This window comes from Trematomus bernacchii, unplaced genomic scaffold (genome assembly GCF_902827165.1).
Source record: "Trematomus bernacchii unplaced genomic scaffold, fTreBer1.1, whole genome shotgun sequence".
NCBI lineage: Eukaryota > Metazoa > Chordata > Actinopteri > Perciformes > Nototheniidae > Trematomus > Trematomus bernacchii.
The window spans coordinates 784151-798269 of NW_022987429.1; the positions used below are offsets into that span (position 1 = coordinate 784151).

General features: G+C 40.2%; 2 protein-coding genes across 3 annotated transcripts; both read left to right on the forward strand.

Moving 5' to 3' along the window:
* The first annotated feature begins 769 nt into the window (after positions 1 to 769).
* Positions 770 to 2737, forward strand: LOC117491432 (heterogeneous nuclear ribonucleoprotein A0-like). Its single transcript, XM_034141409.1, has one exon. The coding sequence runs from the start codon at positions 834 to 836 to the stop codon at positions 1770 to 1772; it is 939 nt and encodes a 312-aa protein (XP_033997300.1). The 5' UTR covers positions 770 to 833; the 3' UTR covers positions 1773 to 2737.
* Positions 2738 to 2776: 39 nt separating this feature from the next.
* On the forward strand, positions 2777 to 10321 carry LOC117491417 (heterogeneous nuclear ribonucleoprotein A0-like). 2 transcript variants are annotated; one of them, XM_034141398.1, is made up of 3 exons: positions 2777 to 3002; positions 3348 to 3451; positions 8511 to 10321. In XM_034141398.1, exon 3 carries the CDS (start codon positions 8725 to 8727, stop codon positions 9664 to 9666), a length of 942 nt encoding a protein of 313 aa, XP_033997289.1. In that variant the 5' UTR covers positions 2777 to 3002; positions 3348 to 3451; positions 8511 to 8724; the 3' UTR covers positions 9667 to 10321. The 2 variants fall into 2 exon arrangements, with proteins under 2 accessions (XP_033997289.1, XP_033997280.1); XM_034141389.1 differs by lacking the exon at positions 2777 to 3002 and having other exon boundaries at positions 3188 to 3451.
* Positions 10322 to 14119: the final 3798 nt, after the last annotated feature.

Sequence of the window (14119 nt, forward strand, 5' to 3'; positions counted from 1 at the left end):
CAAAAACCCAAGAAATTATCTCATGTTGAATTGGTAGATGTTGCTTTTTACTAAGTGCCATAAACCTACTAACATTTAAACATTTAAAGCCAGTTCACTAATAGCCAGTTTGGTTTTGACTTTTCACACTAACCAAGCTAATTACTAAAATGAAGATGTACAATCATAAAGGCACTGGCTCACATTGTACACTTTTTTCACACGATATATACCTTTGCATTATATTTTTGGTTGAGAACGTGGCTTTGGTTTAAACTTATGTGCTCAATATAAGCCTTAAACAATATAGAAAATGCCATGACCCCATTCAGAGGCATAATAGCATTTGACTTACTCGGCTGGGGGAGGGGTTCATGTGTTGGACAAATCCGAAGATAATCGGCAGAAATAAAGGCATAAATGTTGCAATTCCAACGCGTAGATTTGTGTTGGTTAAGGATATAAATGATACATCATTAAATTACAAAGTTAAATGGATCAATTTTGAAAACATGTGACACAGAAAGCGTGCTGCAACGACTGTGTGCACGATAAGGCTCAAACGCAGTGTCCTTTTATTGTGTTTAGTATTTCATAAATATATATTTTCATACTTTTATATTTCAATGTGCTTTGGTATGGTGGTTTAGAGGTTTTAGACATAGTCTTCTTTTATTTTTTAAACATAACAGCTGCGGTCTTTGTTCCCCCCCAAAGAAAGAGTCTTGAACCGGAAGAGGTGTTGCGAGCTGACGTCACACGGCGTCCTGTATAAATACAGCTGCGTTCTTCTCTCGGCATCATCTCGAGTCAGTGCACAGTTTTCCGTAATTCAGCAAGCCGTGAATCCAACGATGACTGACCAGCTTTGCAAACTTTTTGTCGGAGGTCTCAACGTTGACACCGACGACGATGGTCTTCGCAAACACTTCGAGCAGTACGGTTCCCTCACCGACTGCGTGGTGGTGGTGAACAAGCAGCTGCAGCGGTCCCGTTGTTTCGGCTTTGTGACCTACTCGACACCAGAGGAGGCCGACGCAGCAATGGCGGCAAGGCCTCACACAGTGGACGGCAGCGGCGTGGAGGTGAAGAGGGCCGTGGCGAGAGAAGACGCGAACAAACCAGAGGCCCTCGCCAAGGTTAAGAAAATCTTCGTCGGTGGATTGAAAGACGACATCGAGGAGGAACACCTGACCGAGCATTTCTCCCAGTACGGTGAAATCGAGAAGGCCGAAGTCATCTCGGAGAAGGAGACCGGGAAGAAGAGAGGCTTCGGCTTTGTTTACTTCAACGACCACGATGCCGCAGACAAAGCAGTGGTGGTGAAATTCCACACCATCAATGGACACAAGGTTGAGGTGAAGAAAGCCCTGACCAAGCAGGAGATGCAGGCGTCCGGCAGGAGCGGGATGCAGCCGAGGGGCAGAGGGGGCCGAGGCATGCGGGGAAATCAAAATGGCTACGGCGCCAGAGACTACAGCGGAAACTACAACTACGGAAATGGCGGAGGCTATGGCGGCGGCGGAGGATACGGAGGGGGCGGCTATGGTGGTGGGCCATATGGGGGTGGTGGTGGTTATGGAGAACAGGCTGGCGGCTATGGAGGTGGAAACGGCTACAACGAGTTCGGCAGCGGGTATGGTCAGCATTCCTCCGGCTACGGGCCCATGAAAGGGCCACCTTTCGGTGGGCAGCAGAGGAGCGCGGCTCCCTACACCAGAGGAGGCGGAGGAGGAGGGGGAGGAGGCGGCGGTGGATACCCACGAGGGGGCTACGGAGGCGGCGGATACTAATCCAACCACCCCATCCACTGCCATCAATTACCTCCAGGATTTGGACACCAAAATCAAATTCGTGAAATGCCGTGAATCCAACAATGGCACACGGACACAGAGACCCCATAATCACCAGACCTCCCAACCCCCAACAGGTAGGAAGGTCACTTCCCAGAAAACCTGATAATAACGAGCAGCTGTTGCCGTTCAACTAGGACATGTTAATGAAGACTAAACATACAGCGATCCCTTTTTTTATTATGTATCCCACGCTAATGCGTGTAGTTGTCGTTTAGAGTTGAATATTATTTTTTATTTGCGATATTCGTTGTTTTGCAAATTCCGATGTAGGATTGTTTTCCTGATTATCCTTATTTGCATTTTTAAAGCAATTCGATTTATGTTTTCTGGAGTTCACTTTTTATTGTACGAGGATGAGAAAGCATGTCTTGTGGTTCTGGATTTCATAGTTTGTCATACTGAATTACATCCAACTTGTATGAATATATTACTTTGGCCATTCAGCAAAAGGCGGGAACGTGATACTGCAGGATCCAGTTTGTTTCCCCCCACTGTACTCAAACTCTCCTCACAAATAGTCATAGTTTCAGTCTAAATATTGTTCATTTTTCATTTACCTGTAGCAATATCTAATGTATATTGTATACTTTCATGTCTGGAGAACAAAACCTACTGTTAAAAAACTTTGGTATGCTTATGTATGTTCATTTTAAATAAAACGTTATACCACTTAGCTTAGTTTACTTTACTTATTATTTAACCAGGCTTCCTCAAGTTTATTTACAGGTTGTTAAAGGAACATCATCTTGATCCTTTAGTTACATGGCATCTACTGTAACAGTTTTTCCCTTACTCTCAGGTGGGTAAATGGTTAAAGAATATGTAGTCTACCCACAGCCAATGCATGTAGGCTCTGTAGGGTTTGACCTTTTTTTTTATTACATTAAATTATGTGTTTTTTTAGACCTTGCTAATGACTCTTTTTTTTTTACATTTTCCTTTTACACATTTGACTACATATCAATATGTGGACATGAGGGCTCTGATATTGAATAACTATTCCTACTTCCTATTAGGTGTTCTTACTCGTATTCCAGTATGCTTTCCCAGCCATAATAGCCGTAGCAGTTTGTTTGTAGGCTACATCAGGACCCTGTTGATTACCTGGGGTCGATTGTGATAGGAGTCTGAAATATCTCTTTAGGATATCCACATCCAGCAAACTAGGTATGTAAATCAACCTGTCTTCACTCTGTGTTGGTCAACCATGTATGGAATATCAACTATAAGATGGCTCACAAGTGTGCCATTATTTAAAATCCTATTAAACAACTTAAGTTACAATTTATACACTACTCAATGCGTCTTCATATAGCTAATCTTGTATTGAAAAAAAAAATGGGGGGGGTGGGGTTACTTAATTTGGTCTTAAATTATCTTTAAGTGGGTGGAAGGGGACCCAAATGTTGTTCCACCATTTAAAATAGACAACGGAACAAGTACATTGGTGTCTCTTCCAGAAAACTCTGCAAAGCCCAGTATCTCACTCTGTTTCTCTCCCATCTTCTCCAGGTTGCTACGGTAACCTGGGCATGAGGCGTCACCCCGAAAAACACTTGGTGTGTGTCTCCCCGCCGACGGGCAACTGGAGAGCGCTTGTGCCCTTTCCCCCTCAGGTGATGTCAGTTTTCACAAAGGATTCCTCAATGTGGTCTAAATGCATAGGAGTCTGACCATGGGTTTTTATTCTGAAAGGTTTTATCGACTATTTGGTGCTTTATGTTTTGGAGACATTTGATACCACAGTGCCCCGGTGCAGTGTAAGCGTTATTTCCCAACAACGAGCAAATGCTATTTTATTACAGATTTTAACCTCTTTTTAGGATGTGAATATTTTATGTGCTGCAATAAATAAGTTTCAAAAAAATATATTTTTATCTTTTCTCTATGCATTATGACTTCTCAGATTTATTTTAGGACTGCTTACACAAGAGTTAATGCTGACCAGGAAGAGACCATTTGCACTTGGGTACTGTGGATTTCAAAAATAAAACTTTTATTGATTAATAGTTTGTGTTGTGTTTTCAATAAGTTAAAAAGTTTGGTTTTTGATATATATATAATTTTTTTTTTTATTACATCTGATACAAATTAAGTGTCATTGTGCCAAAATTCCAATATAACAAAACTAGAAAGCTTGAAAATGAGGTGATCAAAAGCCACATGCGTGAACAGCCACGTGTTTCTTGCGTAATCAGGAAGTAGAGGCCATGATCTGCAAGATACGGGTATATTTTACAAAAACTTCCTGTTTGGGCTGTTATTGGACAACTCATAAACTGGGTTATGTTAGGCTCATTGCTCAACCTCATTAGGGTTCACATTTGTCAAATTGATGTTAAACTTTTACCCTTTCTGAAGGTCTAGTGCCTGAAATGGTTTAAGCAGTGAAGAATGAAAATGATAGCCGTTCACAACTGATATTAATACTGTACGATTCTGTTCAGAGGATGGTGAATTTTCCTTAATTACAATGCACTTCAGCGTTTGAAGACAATTCTTGTTATGGTTGGTAATGCATGAGAGTTTTAAATGGTTTTATCTGAATTATACTGGAAAGATACATATTTGAAGTGCCCTCACATGAAGACATACATTTGACTTTGGAAAAGTAACCATAAGAGCTCAACAATAATCTCTTGATGAACAAACAATACATCTGACAAAGTCTTTGATTTACCTCCAACAGCTGAAGTCGTAACATTAAACTGGCAGTTTAAGACTTGGCTGGATGAACGTAATTGAACAATTAACATAAGAGGTAATTACAGACGTAATTCCTCAGTCAACATTGGAGGAAAGGGTCTTGTCTGATGTACTGTGGCAATTCAGGGAGTCTAGTGTCACCATAACTTGTTGGTTTAAATGCGTGATTAATCCTATGTTATAGTGGGAATGTACATTTTACTTTTGTTCTTTTATAGGATAATGGTGGTTAAGGATTTCTGATCATCCCATAGGAGAGGAACCATCTGTTATGTCAGCCGTGCTTTTTATGATTCTACAATAAATTATATATTTTTATACACCACTTGTTATGTTACTTATTTACATCCAGGATAGTTTGGTTGCATGTCCCTGCGTGATCCCAGTCAACAAGGTTCAAAATCAGCAGAAGAGGCCAACAATCTGGTTGGTCGTTATACTCAAGTTACATTCAGACAGGATTTGGAGTACCTATCGTGTTCATTCAATGCTGAACATTTTTGGTGCTGGTATAAGTGACACACTCTGCTTCACAGTTCTCGCTTTTTGAGTGACAAAGGATTTATAAAGATTTTTTGTGTGTCAGATCCATGTTAGGGCTGGCCAAGAATCTGGCCATGTTATGAATCGTGATACAGGGGGTTTATTTTAAATCAAATTATAGGTAAACTTTCATCGTAAATACTTTTTTAGATCAACCAGAACAATGGGATTAGTGTTTATCACAGTCTGTATAAATCTGATTTCAGATAAGAACTTTTTCTTGTGCAAACACCTTGGGTAAAGCTATACAACTGAGTGGCTATGTCACATCCAACTTTATAGACAAATAAGAAGTGCAAAAGTGTTGCACATTAACTAAATGTTATTTGAGAATCAAAACAATATTACAAATCAACGATATCAATTATTATTCTTTTTCATTAACAGCGTACTTTAATGCGTACTGTTTTTTTTAACAGCAGCTTTAATATGCATATTTCCACAAATATTTTTTTGCTATTTAAATTGATTTTTCATGTTAATAAACACCAGAAATTCCACATACAGGGTTGGTCACCAAGTGGCATTGTGTGTACCCTTAAGGTCCAACCCATTTATTTAGGGGTAATTACAAGCAAAAGTAGACTAAACCCTGCATTTATTTTTATCCACGTTTACCAGTTTGCCCCATTGGCTCCCCTTAAGGTCAGTGGAGTAGTGTGTCATCATTGGCAGGATTGGGTATCAAGTGTATTTGCACAGGACAACATAACTTATGAACTTCACCCTTTGATACACAAGCTATGCAAGCCGCCTTTGAGGCACAACACAGGCCAAAAATGACACGTATTGACCTATAATGTTATTTCATGCATGGCTGAGTGTTTCTTTGCTATATTTTTGGAGATCAATATATTTAATAATTTAGTCATAAATCATTATATATGCATTCTCCCTTTCTTAATTTATGAACTAAAATATTTATAGTGTTACCACATCAAGTTTACACACATTGGTCGAAAATGACGTGTGTTAAAAATGTAAAAAATCATTTTGGTTTCTTCTTCACACTGTTGTCCTCCACTGTCATCATGCATGGTGCTCAAGAGGACAACAGCCTAACCCTATTTTTGGCACAGGTCATGTTGCCACTAAATCAAAATTCTGAGTTATGCATCTCCCTTGATTTGGATGGTCAAGTAATGTTCATATATTATGTACAGTTATCTTTCACAACATATCAAATATGTTCTTAGGTAAAATGAGACGGAAGTTAATCAAATGTGCAAAAGCAGCCTGTTGAGGTGAGGCATGTGAGTTGTCCACCGTAAACATCTTCCTAACTGCAAACACAAATACAAAAGTATTATTATAGTACGTCTTTTAATTATTTTATCACACTTGGCATACATGGTTCATTTTTGACCAATGTGTGTAAACCTGATGTAGAAATACAAAACTATTTCAGTTCATAAATTAAAGAAAGGGAGAATGAAAATAATGATTTGTTGTAATCAAAGACAAGATATTTAATGAATACTTTGAATATTAATGACCAAATATATAGGTTTTCAAAGATATAGCAAAGAAACACTCAGCATGCAAGAAATAACCTACTAATAATAATAGGAAAATAATACGGGTAATTTTGGACCGATGTTGTGCCTTAGAAGGAGGGTAGTGATACATACATTATTGTTATTCAAAAAGCAAGAAAGGAAAAATGAAAATAACACACTGATTAATACCTGGAATTCTGAATGATTTAAGTAATTTATTGCAAAGATATTTACAATTCAAACTCACTTTCGACCCATGTTGTGTATCAAAGGGTTAAAACCCCCTCTTCAGAGCCTATAAGAAGTCAATCTACACAGAGCACCTTGTATGTTTGGATAGTTCAAATTGGTAATCATTTACATCAAAGATAAGAAACTGAGCATAGCTGTAATCAGAGGTGGGACGTAACTTAGTACATTTACTCAACTACTGTACTTAAGTGCAACTTTGAGATACTTGTACTTAACTTGAGTATTTCCATTTTATGCTACGTTGTACATCTACTTCACTAAAAGGACACTCAATTGTGTAGTTTTACTCCACTACATTTATTTAATATCTTTAGTTACTTTGCGGATTTGGATTAATGATTTGAAATATAGAACACTTAAATGAGACACCTGGAGTAAATTCACGAGCTACTCTGCAGCATACAAAGGAATCTAAAACTAGCCGCACCTTTACCTGCTTTGATAACACTTTCATTAATCAATAATTATTATTATCATATTCTGAAATGCCCCAATTGGCATAGTGAGTTTCTTTTGGTACTTTAAGTATGTTTTGATGCTAATACTTTTAACTTTTACTTGAGTAACATTTTGAATGCAGGACCTTTACTTGCAACAGAGTATTCCTCCTACACTGGTACTTCTACCTTTACTCAAGCACAAGTTCTGAGTACTTCTCCCACCTCTGGCTTTCATTTTAAAACACATTTGAAACAAATAAGATAAAAGCATATGGGTTTTTTAAAAGTTGGAAGTTATGTGGCAAAAACTGCAGGGAGAGCTTTTACAGCTATTGCTGAAAACAGGCTTGTTACAGCATGTATTCAAATTCTTTTAAACTACTTTGAAGAAACACTTCATTTACTTTTTCCAGCAACATGGGGGGAGGGGGTTGAGTAGTTTCACTCTGTAAAAAGACTGACTTCAGCTATCCTAAACTGTACACCAAGGCAAAAAATAACCCAAGTGGGTCAGCGCTATTTATCTAAAACACAACTTTTATATGTTATTTTGATCATTTGATCATTATATTTTACTGTTGGATCTAGACCAGTGTGACCGGTTCCCCCTGTATGATAAATAATAAGTGGCAAGAGGAAGTTACGCGAGGGCACTGTGAACATTTCCATTGCCCTTCCCTCCTCCGAGCTCTTTCTGAGGTGTCTTCCATTTCCCCCCCTGTCAAGGTTAAGGCTTGATTTTTCCTAATTAAGGTACAGAGAATGTTGTATTAAGCTGTACAAACTGTAAATTCCCTTGAGGCAAATGTGTGATATCAAACTATTTAAATAAGACACGCTTGCCTTCTCAAAACTAATTTAACTGTTGGTCGAAAAGGAAATTACAGCATTTCACTACCTACAATTCTGAGATGTCAAGCATTGATAAGTTAACTTTACTTAACCCATATATACTAGAAATGTTGTTTGGATACGCTTCAAATTGCATTTAATTATTAATGAATTTGTGAAATTATTACATTGTTTCTTATTTGTAAGTAAGATGGTTATTTAAAGAACATAGGGGCTTTACCATGATAAAACGCATGATCGTTATATCAATGCTATGTAGGGTGTTTCTTTCTTAATTTGTAAATGAGATTAAATAATAGGGAAACATCTTTATTAATGTGCTTTGCAACTGTCGACAATGAATTACCAGAAAGGTTGAAATCCCCGCTTCCTTCTCTCCCCAGCAATTCAAACCTAAGACTTCCCACACCACCTGAAGGCAGCATCGACGCGTTTGGCCCTGCCAGCCAATGAGAGCGGTGATTTGTTCGAGATGACCAATCAGCGACGGATACGTCTTACGGAGGCGAGTGAGTCAGACGGCCCGCCCTGACGTTGTTTCATTGAAGAAGAAGAGGGACGGTCTTTCACAACACCATCCTCACAAGAAATTCAGTCATGACGGCTAAACTTTGCAAGCTTTTTGTCGGGGGACTGAATGTGGAGACCACGGAGGATGGGGTCCGCACGTATTTCGAGCAGTTCGGCGCGTTGACTGACTGCGTCGTGGTGATGAACCCGCAGATCGGCCGGTCCCGCTGCTTCGGCTTCATCACCTACTCGACACCGGAGGAGGCCGACGCAGCAATGGCGGCTAAGCCACATGTCGTCGAAGGCCATGAGGTGGATTTGAAAAGAGCCATAGCCCGAGAGGATGCAAACAACCCAGATATCCTCGCCAACGTGAAGAAGATCTTCGTCGGCGGTGTGAAAGACCACATCGAGGCGGACCACCTCACCGAGTACTTCTCGCAGTTCGGCGTGGTGGAGAAGGCCGAGATCATATCCGACAAGCAGACCGGCAGGAAGCGGGGATTCGGCTTTGTCTACTTCGACGACACCGACTCCGCCACTAAAGCGGTGCTGACCAAGTTCCACACCATCAGCGGAAACAAGGTGGAGGTGAAGAAAGCTCTCACCAAGCAGGAAATGTCCACAGGGAGCCGCGGGAGAGGCAGAGGCCGGGGGATGCAGCCCTATGGCGGCGGAAGGGGAGGAGGTGGAGGCTACGAAGGCGGCGGCTACGGCAGCAACTACGAGGGAGGCTACGGCGGTGGCGGCTATGGTGGCGGTTACAACGGAGGTGGCGGTGGAGGATATGGAGGGTATGGTGGAGGATACGAGGAGGCAGGATACGAACAGCCGCAGCAGATGGGGGGTGGGTACAGCAATGGTGACTTTGGGGATGGCTATGGACAGCAGCACTCCAGTTATGGTGCAGTGAAGGCGGTCAACTATTCCTACAGGAGCGCGGCTCCGTACAACAGAGGCACCGGCGGAGGAGGCTACGGCCGGGGGGCAGGAGGAGGAGGAGGAGGTGGTGGATACGCCGGCTATTAAAGCACCCCACAAGTTTTGTGATCATGGGGAAATTTCAGATTACAGCGAACTTGAATTTACATGCGCACACACACACACACACTGGGTGAGGGGGTCTTGTTGAGATCCTTTAAGCGAGCAGTGCCCATCACCCCCCACAGGAATGAATGACACTGTCCTCTGGATCCCCCCACCCGGACCCCATCTGTCCCTCTTATTCCACACATAATGGACTTTACTACTAAGAATTGTGAATTGTTGAACTGTACTTTTTGTTATGTTTTTGGGGAAAGACTTGATTTGAACCATTTGTAAAGCCGTATTCAATGTCAGTCACTGCTTCTCAACTCAGAATTGAGTTTGTATGTCTTGCAAACCAGCCACACGTGTCTGTTATTTTTGCATCATGAACTCAGGGTTTTAGGTAATGTTGGTGGCAGTGTCAGGCAGCATGGGGACTCCATTGCTTGGTTTTTTTTTTTTTTATCTTAAACACTCGTGACAAAGTATTTTTGGGAGAAATGTCACGGATTGTTTGTTATGTGTATAAATTACTTTTTTCCACCCGTCCCATTACAGGCTTTTGTTTAGATTAAAACTGTTTTGAAATCCATGTGTTCAGTTCACCCTATGTTTGATTCTGCTTTTATTAAAGTTTTTAATGTTTTGAAACTCATTTACTCTTGCAGTCTTAATTGTGTGGGTTACTCAATAATCAATGTAAGTTAGCCTTGTGGTAGCACTGTATGGGCTTAACTTAAATAAAATGTGCTTTTGTAAAGTTAGAAATGATTTCACACTGTGTCCACCAGGAGGGCGTATTGCCTGTAAAGTCATGCATTTCCAAATCATCGGCCATTTTATACCGGCTAAGGTTCACTTGGAAGCATAGTGTGCTGCACTTGAACTGATATGGTCCTCTGGTGGCAGATTTTATTTTATGGATTTTCATAACAACATAACCATGGAAAAACCGTAATCCCATTAAATGCCCTTTCAAATATACATATTTTCCTAATTGGATAATTTTAACATGTAAAACTTAAAAGGTTGCTTTTTCTTACCATGTTTCAGTAAAGTTGAAAACCATCAAACGGGGAACTCCTTTTTAACTCATATCCTACTTTTTGTCATCCATTAGATTAGTTGTGGTATTTTTTTCTAATTGCAATTCGTGAATTAAATCAGGAGCAGAGTGAAGGTTCACCTCTTTCTCAGCCTCTTCCTGCAAAAAAAAAAAAAATCATTTTGATGCACACTAACTCAAAATGGGTGGTGCATAAAAACTGAATGCTTCTTCATGTTAAATTTTGAGTAGCTCTGACGGTAAGTGCTCCTGCAGACGGCCTGAGAGATCTGGTAATTCACTATGAAGCACAATGCTTTTTCTAACCAACAATACTTTGTGTTCGCTACATAGGACACCAATAGATTATTGTGTTCCATCTCAATGATGAGTTCTAATTTAAGATGAGAATTCAAATAAACCCAATATATTAAAAAAAATCCATTAAGAATAACCAGTATGCCTTTTATGGATAAAACTTGAGACTTGAAGCTCATAAATTATATCGTTATTAGAGAAATGTGTTATGTGAACAAAATATAAAGCCTCTCTTCAAGACATGGCCACTCGATGATCTAATAATGCCAGCTGAAATTGATATTGCATATCAGTGTTGCACATTTCCACCACAAATTACCTCGAATCATTGAATGAATCCAATTGAGTGCAATGAATATTTGTCTTTTCAGGGATCCATGGGATCTGAAGCTTATTGTTGTCCAGCTGGTAATTCAGCCTTGTCAGTGATAGTCACAACGTCTTCCATTTAAATAAACAGACATAACAAACAGCTAAGGGCAAGGACAGATAGAGATTTATGGGGACAGACACAACTGTTGACATGTGAAAAATAGGTTTATATAAATATATCAAAAGCACCAGTGACTTGCAACATAACTAAGATGTCTATATACAAGTAAATTGTTTCTGAAATCTGTGAACAATAAAAATAGTTGAAAAAATACTTGATGGGTTGATATGTTGATATGATTGTGTGTGTTCAGTTACAGCATCATTGTATGTTTATTTGGGATTGGACTGTTTGTAGAGGTTTAAAGAAATAATGACTTAAGGATTGAGGAATGTCATTTTTTAATTTTTTACTTTTTTGTTGTTGACCAAATCGATTACTTTAGAAACGAATAAGCCAAATAATTGTTTTTACTACAGTCCCCCTTTTATTTGGAAGCTTTCTGTCAAGTTGTACACAGTGCAAGGAGAAACAACACAGTGACTTTTCTCTCTTCAATACATACTTTTAAAAGCTTACAGCACCGGGAACTTCCGGCGCTTTCATGTTCTTCTGTAAATAAATTGTTAAGCCCGCTGAGACAAAAGTACAATTTGTGATATTGGGTTAAAATAAACTTTGATTTACTTTTATTGATGTATTTGGCGTAAGAAGTATATTTAACTTCAGAACCCTCAAGAGCCAGATATAAATGTTTATTAGCGTCAAAAATGGTGTTGCTATAAAAAGGTTTTTCTATAATGTAAAACTCAGTAACAGGAGTGAAAGGGATGGGATTTCAAACAGGTTTGAGGTTTTTGATTTTGAAGCTCTTCTCCAGTGAGATAATGCACACATGTAAAGGTCCCCTATTATACTGTTTTTCATCAATATATTATAGGTCTTAGATATATACAAAACAGGTCTTTGAAGTGTTTTGCTCGAAATACCAAACAGATCATTGTAGCATCCCATAATCCCTCTGTTTCAGCCCTGTTTCAAAAGTGCTGATTCTCTGTCTTTTACTTTAGATGAAAATAAGGAGCCACTCCCTACGCCCCTACCCATTCACACCAACGGTGTTTCGGGGCCGGTTCGGTGCTGGTGCTTGAAAAGCACCGGGTTTTCCTGTTCACACCGCAGCGGAGCAGCCTCTAAACTCCGGAATCCGGTTCGTTTCGAGCACCAAAAAGTTGTCCGTGTAGAAGCAAGAACCGCATACGTCACGCTTACATCGGAGGGGGGCGAGATTAACCTGAGCTAACAGTTAAGGCGAGTACGGCAAATAAAAGTTGTAACAAGCAGTAGTGCTGAGCAAAGTGACTAGAACGCAACCACACACTTGTAAAAAAAAAACACGCTTTATAAAGTCAGGCAACACTAACCAGGCTTCGTGTGATTCTGTTTATTTGTACCTTACTTTGACCATCCGTTCGCTGTTATTGGTCATTGTGGAGAGCAGGCAGACGTTTTGTTTGTTATTATAGCAGCTATCGGATGGAATCAATACATGGGCTGCACAGGTTGTCATGTCCGACTATCACAAGTAGAATCATAATGAAAAATACGTCGGTAAAAAGTGCCTGGAGAAAACGGCTTAGCAAGTAGTCAGTTTAGCTTCGGTTGCTATGCTAACATCACCCATGTTATACCAGAGAAACTTTCATAACAGCGTTGTGATGCCAAACAGCGTCAATTCAGACTGACACCAAACAGCATCAATTCAGACTGACACACATTCACTTAAGGGGAACTGGGGATATGTATCAGCTGCTTGTGTGACAGTCAGACAGTGAATACTTTAGAGCCGTGTGAGCTAACCCGGAGCTAACGGGAGAATACACTCGTGGAAGAGCAGCCGGCCAGCACTGCAGCGGTCGGTAAATGCCGCTGAAACACATTAATAAACAATGAACCACGGCACTCTGGAGAAAAGTATAAGGTTGGAGAAGTCGTTATTTAATTTAATCTGGCTTCGTATGATTAAAAGCAACGCAGTCCCCGGCCCGTTGTTGTTGTGAGGTGAGCTCCGTTGGGGAGAAAATCAGCGACGTAAACTGTGACGTCATGACGCAGCAGCGGCAGCACCAGTCGGTCTCTGAGCGGTGTGAAAAGAGCCGGAGCTAAACCTAAGTACCGGTTCCGAACCTGAAAAGCTCTAGCACGGAGCTTGAACCGGAGTTGCGTTGGTGTGAAAGGGGTATCTGAGATATTTGGTTAACAAGAATACAATGGTGCTCTAGGAGGAGATTCAGGTGATAAGGTGGGGGGGGGGTTACCTTGGTTGGTGATTGGCTAATGGTTACACAAGCCAAAACATCGTTATGACATCACAAAGTGGCCAATATCTGATCAGCTCATTTTCAGACAGGTTTTTATATAAATGGATCAGGACAAAAAGTGAGCGAATCTTTTTTCCTGAAACTTTCAAAATCTCTTTACACAGAGGGGACACATGTTTATGTATAAAATACATGAAAAAGTGGATTTTGCATAAAAGGTGACCTTTAACAAGCAGCACAATACACACTAGGATAAATCAACATGATAACTGCACGGCTGGGATTGAACCCATCACATTCTGACTCAAAGACAACAGCCTCTTCCTACAGGCTGTTGTTCAGAAATGAAGTCATAGCCGGAATGTCCCAATCGAGATAACAGTTTTGTTGTAAGAA

What these genes read in the sequence shown, in the direction of transcription:
- LOC117491432 (XM_034141409.1), top strand. Translation starts at nt 834, where the DNA reads ATGACTGACCAGCTTTGCAAACTTTTTGTCGGAGGTCTCAACGTTGAC.
- LOC117491417 (XM_034141398.1), top strand. Translation starts at nt 8,725, where the DNA reads ATGACGGCTAAACTTTGCAAGCTTTTTGTCGGGGGACTGAATGTGGAG.